The 14937-nt window shown below is 37.3% G+C and overlaps 1 protein-coding gene and 1 long non-coding RNA gene across 3 annotated transcripts; one reads left to right on the forward strand and one right to left on the reverse strand.

Moving 5' to 3' along the window:
- Window positions 1–5172: 5172 nt before the first annotated feature.
- LOC126623269 (uncharacterized) lies at window positions 5173–6339 on the forward strand. 2 transcript variants are annotated; one of them, XR_007623717.1, is made up of 2 exons: window positions 5173–5540; window positions 5646–6339. It is a non-coding gene; the product is annotated as an uncharacterized LOC126623269 (long non-coding RNA). The 2 variants fall into 2 exon arrangements; XR_007623716.1 differs by having other exon boundaries at window positions 5173–5422; window positions 5646–6248.
- A 2042-nt stretch (window positions 6340–8381) lies between these two features.
- On the reverse strand, window positions 8382–9120 carry LOC126623268 (pathogenesis-related protein 1-like). The gene has a single exon (XM_050292108.1). The coding sequence runs from the start codon at window positions 9073–9075 to the stop codon at window positions 8590–8592; it is 486 nt and encodes a 161-aa protein (XP_050148065.1). The 5' UTR covers window positions 9076–9120; the 3' UTR covers window positions 8382–8589.
- Between the last annotated feature and the right edge of the window lie 5817 nt (window positions 9121–14937).

Below are 14937 nucleotides of genomic sequence, written 5' to 3' on the forward strand. Positions count from 1 at the left end.
TTTATCAGTTCTGCTAAGTTCTTCTGCCACTCAAACTGTATACAGTTCGAGGTGAATCTATGATTGTAACTTCTTCTAACATCGAATGAACAACGCTTAAAATGTAGAAGAAAATCCTTTGGCAACATTGTCATGCATTTGGTACATACCACATAGAGGAAACTTAAAATTTAAGTTACAAAGGCAATTACATCGACATCTCTAGGATGACACCACATCGGGCCGGAGTCGGATTTGCCCTGCCATATCCGGCTCCACAAAAATTTTGCCATCCCTATCCCCGTCCCCATAAACAAAGGGATTTAGTTGTAAATATTTTTTTTTTGTACAAGCGATAATGTGGTTCAAATTCACTTTTCACGAAAATAGAACCTAATACCTCTCACTTACAAGTGAAGAGGAATACCACTAGACCGTAGTATTAGATATGAATAACAAAGAATTCAAGCATTATGTATAGAGGAAATTATAGTAATGGTCCCTCAACTCTTAATGCAATTGGAGTAACGGTCCCTCAATTAAAATCCATAACTATTAGTTCCTTAACTCATCAAAACATGCAATTGTGGTCCTTCTTGTCAAATTGGTTAGAACTTTCGTCAAAATGAGTTACATGTCATGCACGTGAGGCTGAATCAAGAGTTAATATGGAAAACCAATTGGAGAAATAGTCCCTCAATTTTAATCCAATTGGAGTAATGGTCTCTCAACTTTAACCCAATTGTAGCGATGATCCTTCCAACATGATTTATTTTGATGAAATTTTGACAGAGTTGACGAAAAAGACCATAGCTGCACGTTTTGATGAGTTAAGGGACCAATGATTATGAATTTTTAGTTGAGTGACTATTGCTTCGTTTAGGTTAAAGTTGAAGGACTATTGCTACAATTTTATCTTATATATATAAAAGAAAGCTTACCCCTCTATATTAGTCATATATCTTGCTTACCTACCAACAACTACAAGACCAAGCAATTTAAATTAAAAAGGTACAAGACAACCATTATTTTATGTCCTTTAAAATGGGCCGGCCACACCCTATGTCAAATATGTAAGGCCCTAGCCCATCTCATGGGCCGAGAAAATTTAGGCCTATCAGCGGGCCCCTAAACTCTGATCTTTTGGCCTTTCAATAATTTAAATAAAAAATAGTAATAAGACCTTAAGACGCAAAGTTCAGACCTTACACATTTAAAATAGAGAACTTTAACGAAAAACATCCGGTACTGTTCACTTTAACGAAAAACCACATTTTTACACTAAAAAGTCAATCCTGATACTATTCACTTTACCCTTTATTTTGTCCTTATCATTAAAACTCAAAGTTTTCAAGCCCTTTTTATTAGTTTTCCTTTTAAAATAGGGCCAGATAAAGCTCGACCTAAGACTGGATCGGGCCAACCCATCGGGCCTCGGTCTTATTTTACCGGCATAGTTTTTTGGGAACTTTAACGAAAAGCACCCGGTACTGTTCACTTTAACGAAAAACCACATTTTTACACTAAAAAGTCAATCCTGGTACTATTCACTTTACCCTTTATTTTGTCCTTATCATTAAAACTCAAAATTTTCAAGCCATTTTCATTAGTTTTCCTTAGTTTTTTAACCTTTAAAAAGAAATGAAATTACATAAATACCCTTGGTAACCAAAAGCAAACAGTGCACCGTCTCTTATTTCATCAAAAGCCTCAAAGGATTAATCCTTATATTCTTTTTTGTGGTTTGATCATAACTAATTAGTAGCCATGCATGCATCCATGGATCTGGGCTTATTAGCTGCTAATTATCATAAGAGTAAACAAAATTCAAAGATTTTGTGGTTTGGTCATAAAAAAATTGACTGTTAGATCGTTGTAATACATTACGGAGGTAAGCCTCACAAAAATAGTGTTTCAAATAGAAGTCAAAATCGCGTATCCCTGAATCTTAACCAGAAATATTATAATACACGTATTTATTTAATTTTATTAATAGTCTCTAAAGTATCAAATTATGTCATTCTCTTATATTATAACATGTGAATTAATAACATTATATACTCACTAAAAGCAAATTTGAACCATGTTATTGCTAGTTTATTGTGAGGTTTAGCCCACTCCTCTACCCCTTGAGTAGAAATGATATCGTTTGTCAAAAAATAACACTATATATTGATGGTACCAGGATCACCCCAAATATTTGTTTTTAGAAAGGGATATCTATGTGGTTATCCACTTAACTAAACTTTGGTATAATTAACCGAACTCCAATTTTTTTTTCCTAGTCCCTGTGGTGACACAGTACTTTCAATGTGAACCTCGTGATGAAAAAGCTTTTAATTAAACTCTTGTGGTGGGCCTTGTTAGCAATTGAGGTCCAAATCCTTCGTTAGTCTTCTGTTAAATAAACTCACGTGACTATCACATGGAGGGTCAATTTTGTCATTTAAATCCAAATTACATCATATTCCATGAACATCTAGTATGAGTTAGGGTTTAACTAAAATTAGATTTTACCAAAAAAAAAAAAAAAAAAAAAAAAGCTTGAACGCAAAGAGTGAAACTAAACCTGTAAAACCACATCAATGGAGAATTTGCAAAGAAAGAAGAGAGGGAGAAGTTGCAAAGAAAGAAGATGTTGGAGGAGCAAGGGAGGTTAAGTAACTTAATAGAGAATTGGGGAAGCTTTTGAGTGGGTTTCCAGTGAGGGATGTCGAGTTTGTATGTGAGCGATGTTTGTTGTAGCCTAGGTTTGTGAGACAGAGAAGATGGGATGTTTGTGAGGGATGTGGGGATGCAAGGTTTGCACCATGTCCAGAGAAAGAAGAAGGGAGAGATATTGAAGAGAGAGAGAAGTCAGGTGGCATCATTTCCTAACAGCCTTGCACTACAAACCGACGTAGCCGAAGTTTAAAAAACAAATCGATGCTGCCGATTAATCGATCTATAACAATTGGTTGCCATGACAAAATCTTAATTCTTCATTCACTCATTTGGGATTTTATTTTCTATATGGGTGCAAAAATGAATTTATATATTGAATCGGATTTGTGAGAGTAGTTTAGGTAGTAAATTTGAGTTTAAAGAGATATTGAATTTTTAATTAAAAATAATGTGGATGTAAAGAGTAAGGTGTAAAAAAGGTTATATAGTTCAAATAAAATTTCCCTTAAGATAGGCTAGTGTTTCCTGTTTGGTTTTAGACTTTTATAATTGGGGTTGAAATTGCGCTAGGATTTTGTTAAATTAGACTAATATTTTACTTTGAATTTGGATTAAAAAATGAATACCCAAAATAAATAAATAAATAATTAAATTAATATACATTTAATTCGGTTTGGTTCAATTTTCAAACTATTGAAACCAAAATCGAACAAGAAGAATTCGGTTTGGTTTGGGTTTTTTAATGTGGTTCCTATTTTTGCTTCGGTTGGGTGTTTCAGTTTGGTTTTTTTTGTTTTTTTTAACCCTTTTCGGCTTCAGATTATTATGGAAAAGCATGTGGAGTGTATTAAGATAATTTTTAATTGAAAAAGTCCAAATCTTACAGTTGCCAAGTCCAAATCTAACTCCACCAAGATTGTTGATTTGTTTAAAATATTGTTATTAAAAAATTCTTTTGGACAACCAATCTAGTTGATTAAGACAAGATTTAAAATCTGATACTCTGAAGCACTATACAATTCTTTTTATAAAAGATATAAATTGAAGGTGGAGGAATAAATTGGTTATAAACATATCATTTACAAGATTTAAACTTGCCTCTATTACATTATTTAACCATAAAACATGTAGAGAAACACCAAAACTTGGCCTAAATTGTCCCCGCGTGCGCAAGTAAGTGTGAAATCCTGCAATTGAGTTTCATTATTCAATTTTCGCGTTTCATATTTACATGATTTTATTTTAGTTTCTTTAAAATTGGATCTTTGGTTGGTAAGTTAAAGTTTGATTTTATGTAGTTAGCCAATAAAAATCTGTAACTTTTAGGGGGTCACTTTTGGACTTGTTGGATAAAGCTCGATCTCATGAGCGTGAAGGCGAAAAACCGTTTGCAAAATGAAGTTTTAACGAAGAAGATATAAGATCGTCTATAATAAAAAACCCGACCGATTTGGAACAGGGCTTATTATTTTTAGAAGAGTAAACTGTCGGTTTATCCCCTGAACTTTCACCTCACTTTCGATTTCCCCCCTGAACTTTTCCATTGGAAAATTAAGGACTCAAACTAATTTTTTTAGCCAATTTGCCCCCTACCGTTAGTTTTTCATATATTCCATCCATATTTCCGTTAAGTGAGACCATGTGCACAACATGTGAGGGTAGTTAAGTTATTTCACTCTTAAAAATGATTAAAAAACTGAAAATGATAAAAAAAGCAAAACTTTCCCTCTATTTTTTCCCGCTAATTCCTATCCTCGATTTTATTTTTCCCTCTCATTCCTATGCATGAGAAATGACATATGGTGTTATTGTCTACCATTTTTATTTTCTCTAACAAATTAATAATTTGACAAATGCTAATGGTGCTATTGTCTCCAAAGCAGTGCATTAATATAAGAAACCCTAGTCTTTTTTATGGACATGTTTCTTATATTAATGCATTGCTTTGGAGACAATAACACCATTAGCATTTGCCAAATTATTAATTTGTTAGAGAAAATAAAAATGGTAGTACATGCTTCAAAAAAAAAAGATTAACTTAGCTACTTATGAAGACAATAACACCATATGTTATTTCTCATGCATAGGAATGAGAGGGAAAATTAAAATTGAGGATAGGAATTAGCGGGAAAAAATAGAGGGAAAATTATTATTATTATTTATTTTCAGTTTTTAATCATTTTTAAATTGAAATGACTTAACTATCCTCACATATTATGCACATGGTCTCACTTAACGGAAATATGGATGGAATATATGAAAAACTAACGGTAGGGGGCAAATTGGCTAAAAAAATTAGTTTGAGTCCTTAATTTTCCAATAGAAAAGTTCAGGGGGGAAATCGAAAGTGAGGTGAAAGTTCAGGGGGTAAACCGACAGTTTACCCTTTTTAGAAACCCAGCTAGTGAGTTAACCCGTTGACTAGGTTTCACTGCCCCAATTCGCTAGGCAAAATTTCAACACGTTTTCGACGTGATGTGACAGTTTCAGCAACGCCATCACTTGGGTATTCCCTTCAACACCACAAACAAAAGCCACCAAACTTCACCATGATCGACTATCAAGCTTGAAAATTCTGAGTTTTGGTGGTTTGCGATCTAGCCCTTTCTATTGTAAATGTCGGCGACCACCACCATTATCGAGAAGCCTTCGACATCTAGAGAAAAGCCCTAGCTTTGGATTGGATGTTAGTGCAGCAGTGGCGCAATGAGGTTCCTGACTACCCATGGCTTTTTCGACTAATTTTGCCTTTTTTCATCCCAACCAACCTCCAACAAAGGTATAAAACTTACTCCCCTTGTTGTAAGCTACGTTTTGGAATTGACTGGATTCTGGCAAAGGTTGGTTGGCGCACCGTCGTGTATGGCGTGCGTGGCATGATGACCTAGTTTGTCTCCGTAAGCTAAATTTGATGTCCTGAACCCTTTTCCAATGTTCGTTTGACAAGATTTGATCATTTGAACATAATTCAATAATTGACTGCCACTTGACCTTTGTTGTAGGTGTTGATCCGACAGTTGGATCATTATGGAACTATAGTATATGTTGTTGTTGAAGTAATGTACTGATGCTCTAAAGAACTTATAGATCTGAAATCTAAGGTGCGGATCCATCATATTGGAATATTTATGTTATTGACCTTAGCATGAACCATTTTGATCGGAGGTTAACTTTTGGTCAACATGTCCCTAATCATTCTAGAATATTGAAGTTAGCATTATTAGATAGCTGATATAGCCTAGTGGGCCTACCTTGGTTTGTGTGCCATCCTGGGTGATGTGCATCTTAGGTGCAAGTGGCACCTTACCTTCATTTAAGTGTTTGTTGGGTTTCTCGATGAATGTATTCTATAAATAATAAGCTAAATAATGTTTGTATACTTCGATAAGTTTTGACTGACTTCTGGGCCTTAAGTTGGCGTGCTTTCGAGATTGCCTTTGCATTGGACATGAGGTGAGTAGTTTGTTTACTGTCTTTATATAGAATACCAAAATGCGTATATGCCTCAATGTATGTCCTATTGAAGTTAGCATTGCTATGTAATATGACATAGAGATAAAGATACTGGTAATTAGAATTTTTAATATAACTAGTAATTAAGGGAATCCTTTGTGATGTTCTTTGTATGACGAGATGCTTGGTTGACATGTTGAACCGATAGTGGATGTGATTATTATGTAAATCATGTTGGGTTGATGTATGGTGTATGACGAGTGATAATGTGACTGCATCATGTAGCAGTATGGTGCATGGATGGTCCTACTTGGTTAATTCGCATTGGGGGACCATGCAATTATAAGCATGCCTATGGTTTTGCTTGGTTAATTTGCATTGGGAAACCATAAGCATCTAAAAGTGATCATCCTTGGTAAATCGGCAATTGGTGACCACTTCCAAGTTAGATTCCATTGAATTGGTCTGGAATATTACTTCATATATGGTTTTTTTTTATTTGGTCTGAAAACCCTATATTCTGTTATAGAGTTGAAACTTATCGTGCAACCAAATATAAAGTAAGATCTAAACCTTATAACAATTCCTTTCGAATTACTTTCTTGTAATCCGATAATAAAGGCAATCGACGGTACAAAGATTTCCAGACCAATTCAATGGAATCCAAGGTTTGCAGACCAACTCTGTTATAGAGTTCCAGCCCTTGTGAAACCAGACCTGGATTTTTTTTCCTTCCTCCCCATTTATTTATCAGTTATAAAGTTGAAACTTATGGTAAAGTGGTGCAGTGAGGGTCACAGTATCAACGGACAACTCTTTGCGGAGCAAAAATTGACCGCAAATCCAATAATTTTCTATTGAAAGAAGAGTCCTTTTGAATTTTGATTTCCTGTAATTATGGCCTTCCCATGTTAAAGTCTAATGTAAAAAAAATCTGAATAAGATGACTTCACGATGTTATAAATATTATACGGTCTAGTGGTATTCATTTTCATTTGTAAGTGAGAGGTTTTAAGTTTGATTTTCATCAAAGGTGAATTTGAACTACATTATTGCTAGTCCACTATGAGGCTAAGCCTTCACTCTCTCCGTTAGTGTAGATAATATCGTTTGTTCCAAAAATAAAAAAGACGCTACATATTTTTTTCCTGAAAAAAATGTCTTAACTATTTAAAATTGGATAATTTACCTTTAAAGTGTATCACATAAAAGTTTTTGAAGTGTAAATTGTTTCTGGTTATTTAATTTAAGTTGCAATGGTCTACTTAAGTCAATAGATTCAAATGTAGGGGTCTCGATTCAATCCATCTATGTATGACTTTAAGTTGTAGCCAAGTGTCATGCCATTATTGATGACCGTGTGTATGGCTTAGATTGGATTTAGCGCAAAGGTGTAAGAGAATGTTTTGCTAATTTGCGCTCTGCAATGAATTGAGCTGCACCTTTCCTTACACAGAAATATACAAAACTTTCGTTCTTCGTTCTTTGAGTTTTTCTTCAGTCTTATTTCCCAATCCGTAACTTAAAAAAACAACATCAAATACTAAAAACCAACACAAGTCACGTAATTTAAATTGAAATAAAACTAAATAGCTTACAATCTAGTAGAAGGGAAGAATTTGGAGGTTTTAATGAACTTAAGGACATTTGTTTGAAAAAATATCATTAAGGAACTTAATTTTTTAAATGGTAGGATTATGAGAGATATGTTGAAAAGTGTGTAATTAAGGAAATGAACTCAAATAAAAACTAAAAATTATTTTTAACTTGTATTTATTTTGAAGATTTTGTTTTTGTTCATTTTTCTTTGTTTCCTTCATTCCCTTCCACCAGTATTCTTCATCCCTCATTTTCGCCTCCACTCTTCTTCATCCCACATTTCCTCCAAATAATTTCTCCATAACTCAAACACATAAAAATGAAAACTAAAAATAGAAAACATGTTGATTATCTCACAAATATGATCTCACATTTACACCGTATAATTTCCCTTTATATTTATGGAATAATTATTAGCACTTAAAAGTCATTATGCACTCTTTAAATATATAGATTTGACAAACCTGCGTTATATCTATCAAAGACAAGGAGCAAGAAATAATTGCTTGGTCAAAAGCCAGTAATTTCTTTCTAATGAATATGTGTAGTAGATTACCAAGAGAAGTTTACCACAAACATTCATCGTTTCAGCCAAATAATGTAAATTAGGGTTTTCTTGGTTGAGGCAATAGTAGGACTTCAAGCTAGGCAAGTAATTATGCAACTTTGATCGTAGCATGCATGTCTTACTAGCAAGTTACCAAAATTTATTTTAAATAAAAAAGAGTGAATTCTTGATCAATTGAAATTTACCGTCCACCATGCCAGTGGAAGGTATATACAAAGGATCGATCATCACTTATTTATTCATTTTCTTTATTCTTAATAACCTACTTATCTTCTTAGATATATCCATCAGCAAAAATTGCTAGAGTGGTTGTTGTTCTTCCATAGCTAGTAAGGCTTCTCCCCAACATAGTTGCCTGGGGGATCATAGTTGCATCCAATGAAGGTACCCCCACTGCTGCACCTCACTTTTGCGCACCCTACACGAGCCGACTTACGCCAAACCACCTGTGTATAATGCCCACACACCTTTCCAGCAGCACACGAGTTCGACTTATAACTGTAGTCGGCTTTCTCCTTCACCCACAGGTCCACAGCCGCTGTTCCCGACAGGTCACCAGTGCTCATGGCAAGGTTTTCGCCGTATGGCCCCTTGGAGTGCACAAGCTTACAGTCGCCAACACGTTGATTGGCGTAGTTTTGTGCATAGCGTGCTACATTGTCATCCCACGTCAAGGGACCAACGCCTACTGCTGCTCGAGCGGCGTTGTGGGAATTGAGGTAGTCTTGGCGTGTGTCTTGGGCATGAGAGGATTGTATTAGGGCTGAGCCTAAAATGAAAAGGAGAGCTAGGGAAATATTGCACAACCCCATTTTAACGGTTTGTTCTCTTTGTGGATGGGCAAATGAGATGTTATGCTGCGGAATATTTATAATAGCGGGGAACGGTAAATGTTGATATTACGAGCTCTGAGAAATTGAGGATGTGGAAATTTATTTGCATGACCATCAAAGTTGAACGTTCACATTGCATCAAGGTTCTAAAAGTTACTAGGCGCTAGTCGGGCGGCGGGCTGGGGCCTAGCGCTTAGGCAGTTAGGCGGGGCCTAGGTGGATTTAAGTAAATCTATCATATTTCAGGTAAATAAGTGTCTGCTTCTACTTGAAATATATATAATTTCATCATAAACTACAAAATAGAATGCATATATATCATGAAGTATTGGAACATAATGAAAACATATGAAATAATGATATAATGTTTGTTCATTCAAGTATGCAACAAGTCTCTTACAATTTATTGGAAAAAAACAAAATGCAAAATGAAAGTTATGTATTTTCTGTCTAAGTGAGTTGCAACCTAGACTGGTCTAGGCGGGTGCCTAGGCATTAATCGGGGCGGTGGGCTGGGGCCTAGGCATTAATCGGGGCGGTGGGCTAGGGCCTAGCGCCTAGGCGGGGATTTTTAGAATAGTGCATTGCATTATCAACTGAAGAAACCAAACCGTCGCCGAACTGATAAAACAAAACCCTACTTCTATATTTCTTTACTTACAACGGCTTACTTTTACAAGTAAAATTTATGAGAGGACTAACTTTTTCTAGTACTACAAGCGATATTCTACATAGTCTAGACAAGGATGGAGATAGTTTGAACCAGGAAAGAAGATATGAATCACTAAGACAATCTACCACTTACATGAGAAGTACGAAGATTAGTCAAACTTTCTCGAGGTAATTAAATTGTCAATATAACAAAAATAAGCAATCGTAACAGCAAAAACGTGGCTACTGCTGGGGTAACAATAATATCGATCACTGACCTAGATATTATGTTGCTATGTAATACTTTAATTTCCCGATATTTGTTAACACAATTAACAATCCCTTGAAACCTTTGAAATTCATGTTGATAATGCAACATTGGAACAAATTGGAACTAATTGCTTTGGTAAATAAGCAGATCTGCTTCTTCTTCTAATTACGTTTGTCATATCTGTTTATTTCTCTTTTAGAAAGGTATATGATCGATGCATGTAGGAAACGTATATGTTCATCTGTTGAAGGAAAGGTCTACTAAGCCTTCCCTCAATTTCGGGGAACAAATTGATTATCATAATTGTTGGATTCAAGTATGCAGTAAACTTTGAAAAAGAAAATGTGGAAAAGCGTATTCTATGCACTGTTGCAATACGTGTGGTATACGGGTCTTCTCCGAAGTTTTATTTTCTTGAAACAAATATGTTTTGGATGTGGAAGTCTAACTAAACTACACAATCACCTAACCATAAATTTGGTATTATTTATGGTTTTGAACTCCTCTTTAGGAAAACTGAATTTAAGACTTTCAACTTACAAGTTAGGAAAAAATGAATACTACTATATTGTAGTAGTAGAGGTATGAGTCTTCTTTCAATTAAAATAAAATAGAATATTATGAACCTCTCATTTTTCCCCTAACATTATAGAAGAGAATAATTGAGTTAAGTCACACAATTGTTAGGGTTCAAGATTTTTGTATATGAATTTCGCTGTAGTAATTGAGAGAACAAGGGACTGCATTTTTTGAGGATGAAAGATGTAGTTGCAGAGAGAATGTTTGAAGGACTGTATAAGATGCAATCCATTACCAATCCTTTCATATATTTTATAATATACATAATTTAAAATTGTTAAATTATTTTATCTCATTATATTATAACATGGGAATAAATAACATCATATTACCCTTAATACTGTGTTCAAAAGGGATATCTGTTGTACGTGGTTTAGTGTTATCCGCGAATGTTCTCAACGCAAGACTTTTACCCTAATTGTGATGGCATTATTAGCATTAGCATACTTTTGGGCATAAAGGATACTACGTCAGCATCCTACGTCAACTTTGGTAGCATTGAGACGCACGAAAATGTGGAACACGATGGCCTGCATGTATAGGGATATAGTGTGGAAAAGTTGCTTTGTTGAAGTCCACATAATTTTTTTTAAATTAAAAAAAAAAAAATTGGAACCATGTATGTCTTTGGTCCCGACGAAAGTGTAGGAAACTATGACCTGTCTATATTGGGAAGTGTGGAAAATATGGGACACGGACCCCTCTTCCCTTTAAATTATTGTACTAATTTTGAATCATTCATCCTACCCGAGGTATAAAATATAGATACAACAACAACAACAAAGCCTTTTCCCACTAAGTGGGGTCGGCTATATGAATCCTAGAACACCATTGCGCTCGGTTTTGTGTCATGTCCTCCGTTAGATCCAAGTACTCTAAGTCTTTTCTTAGGGTCTATTCCAAAGTTTTCCTAGGTCTTCCTCTACCCCTTTGGCCCCGAACCTCTGTTCCGTAGTCACATCTTCGAACCGGAGCGTCAGTAGGCCTTCTTTGCACATGTCCAAACCACCGTAACCGATTTTCTCTCATCTTTCCTTCAACTTCGGCTACTCCTACTTTACCTCGGATATCCTCATTCACAATCTTATCCTTTCTCGTGTGCCCACACATCCCACGAAGCATCCTTATCTCCGCTACACCCATTTTGTGTACGTGTTGATGCTTCACCGCCCAACATTCTGTGCCATACAACATCGCTGGCCTTATTGCCGTCCTATAAAATTTTCCCTTGAGCTTCAGTGACCTACGACGGTCACACAACACGCCGGATGCACTCTTACACTTCATCCATCCCGCTTGTATTCTATGGTTGAGATCTCCATCTAATTCTCCGTTCTCTTGCAAGATAGATCCTAGGTAGCGAAAACGGTCGCTTTTTGTGATCTTCGCTTGATTGCTCCGGTCATTAGTGTGGATAAGTATATAAATGGATAGAGATAGGAAAGCAAACACCAGATGTACGTGGTTCACCCATATTGGCTACGTCCACGAAATAGAGGAGTTCTCATTAATTGTGAAGGGTTTACACAAGTACATAGGTTCAAGCTCTCTTTTAGTGAGTACAAGTGAATGATTTAATACAAATGACATTAGGAAATATTGTGGGAGAATGATCTCGTAATCACGAAACTTCTAAGTTCCGGAGTGTGGTATCGTCTTGACTTGCCTTATCTGTCTCATAGGTAGATGTGGCATATTCTCTGGAAGTACTCTTCCTCCATCCAGGGGTGATATCTTTAACTGGTGGAGATGCACAAGGTAATGTATCAATTTCACTTGAAGCTTACTTGTAGTTTCAGGCTTGGTCAAGCGCGATACAAACCATGTAGTAGGAGTCCTCCAAGTCGCCGAGCTAGGGGATCTACTGAAAGAGGTGACAGACAAGGTAAGCAATCAGAGCTCCAAGCAATCAGTCCCAGATCAGAACTTTGATTTCGAGTTCCGGCTGATTGTTCACATTCTCCCTATCTTGCAGGCAGCATGAAGGATAAAGAGAAGAAAAATGAGAAGAGATGATATGGGATACTTTTGCTTTTGAAGAAGTAACTTTCCACAGGCTTATTCTTGAACTGGGCTGGAGGGTTTTCTGGTTTCCTCCAGAGTATAAGGCCGACTGAAGAATTTGAGGGTCAAAACAAGTCCATCAAATCTATAGTACGTTCGACCCTGCTGATATGGGATACTTTTGCTTTTGACAGAGTAGTGGATGTATCGGCACGTGTGCTGTTACGCTTGTCTCCACATGCTTCCTTGTATCCTTCTCACTTGCCCTATATGTTCCTCAGGCAGATGCGGTATCTTCCCTGGAAGCATAAGATGTTGAAGATGAGTACTCGAGAGCAATGCCAGGTAAGTAATCAAGTAAGGGGTTCCAGGCAGTCAGTTCCTGACTGGAAGCTTGATTCCAAGTGTTGATTGATTGCTTTCTTTCTCCTTGTCTTGCAGGTAAGAACAAGGCCAAAGGAAAAGACAGGGAAAAAACATGATATGGGATACTCTTGCTTTTAACCCTGATGATATGAGATATTCTTGCTCTAGTATAGCTTGTTTGCAGAGGTATTATCGGGGGGGGGGGGGAAAGAAAGCTGAATATTTCGAAAGGCTTCTTTGGGAGTGCCCTCTCAGATATGAGGAAGGGTTGAGCATTTTTGCAGGTCTGCCTGTCTGTTGGGGATGGAGGTCAACATATATAGGAGTCTCCCTAACAACAAGTAGTAATGCTATTCCTTTACCCTGCTTGGTCATAACACGGTAGTGGGAGCTGCTAGCTTCACATGTTTTAACTCTGTCAGAGCACTTTGAAAAAGTGGTCTGTGGTATCTGGAAAGCTGATGTTGCGTGTAAAGATTACAGACAAGCTTTATCCAAGGAGATCCGGCTCTTGAAGTTGGGAAAATGGTGCCTCTTCGGTTTTCGAACAAGCAATCCTGTCGGAGATCTGGCTCTCGAGATTCGGAGAACGATGCCTTTTCAATTTTTGAGAAAGCAATCCTGCTAGGGGTCTGGCTCTCGAGATTCGGAGAGCGGTGTCTCTTTGATTTTTGAGAAAGTAATCATGTTGGGAGTCTGGCTCTCGAGATTCGAAGGGCGGTGCCTCTTCGATTTTGGAGCAAGCAATCTTGTTGGGAGTATTTTCTCGAATGTGAGAAAAGGTTGGGCATGTTTGCTAGTCTATCTTGCCACGAAGCACAGAGGTTGACACACAGGGACTTTCCAATTATCCAGCAGTGGTACTGTTCCTTTACCCTTGTGGGTAATAATATGGTAGCTAGACCTTCAAAATTTATGTGTCTAAACTTTGTTAGTGCTGTTTCTTTGCTATTTTTTTACCCTTCTTGGTCAGAGCGGTGTAGTGGAAGCTGCAAGCTTCACGTGTCTCAACTTTGTCAGAGAACTTTGGCAAAGTTATCTGTGGTACCCATGAGCTAATGTTGCATGTGGGAAGTGGGTGATTGAACAGTAAGATTCATGTGCTTTCTACTTCACCAGAAATCTTCGACATAATGCCCATAATTTCCGCAAAGCTGACAGGTGCTGACAAGGCTGGAAAAGTAGGTGCCTCTTCGATTTCTGAGATCGGCCCTCGTGGTCTCTGAGCAGCCCAGCTTTTGAGAAAGCAAGCGCCTCTTCGATTTCTGAGATCGGCCTTCGTGGTCTTTGAGCAGCCCAACTTTTGAGAAAGCAAACGTCTCGTGGTCTCTGAGCAGCCCAGCTTTTGAGAAAGTAAACACCTCTTCGATTTCTGAAGCTCCGTCGAGTGCAGATTTTTATAGAGGCTGGCATTAAGTTCCAAATCATACTTGAATCTCCACCAGTAGAAGCTCCATTCTTGCACTTCTAAGATCTTGATTTGTCCGACCTCTTCTCTCTTTAACACCTTTGAAAATGTCTGGCCCCTCCGACCGTCGTTTTGACTTGAACCTTGTTGAAGAGGCAGCCACGCCTTCTCCAGATAACATATGGCGCCCATCATTCGTCTCCCCTACTGGTCCTCTTACCGTTGGGGATTCCGTGATGAAGAATGATATGACCGCTGCGGTAGTGGCCAGGAACCTTCTCACTCCTAAAGATAACAGACTACTTTCCAAACGGTCTGATGAGTTGGCTGTTAAGGATTCTCTGGCTCTCAGTGTTCAGTGTGCAGGTTCTGTGTCTAACATGGCCCAACGCCTATTTGCTCGAACCCGCCAAGTTGAATCATTGGCGGCTGAAGTGATGAGTCTCAAACAGGAGATTAGAGGGCTCAAGCATGAGAATAAACAGTTGCACCGGCTCGCACATGACTATGCTACAAACATGAAGAGGAAGCTTGACCAGATGAAGGAATCTGATGGTCAGGT

Source organism: Malus sylvestris, chromosome 5 (genome assembly GCF_916048215.2).
Source record: "Malus sylvestris chromosome 5, drMalSylv7.2, whole genome shotgun sequence".
Classification (NCBI taxonomy): Eukaryota; Viridiplantae; Streptophyta; class Magnoliopsida; order Rosales; family Rosaceae; genus Malus; species Malus sylvestris.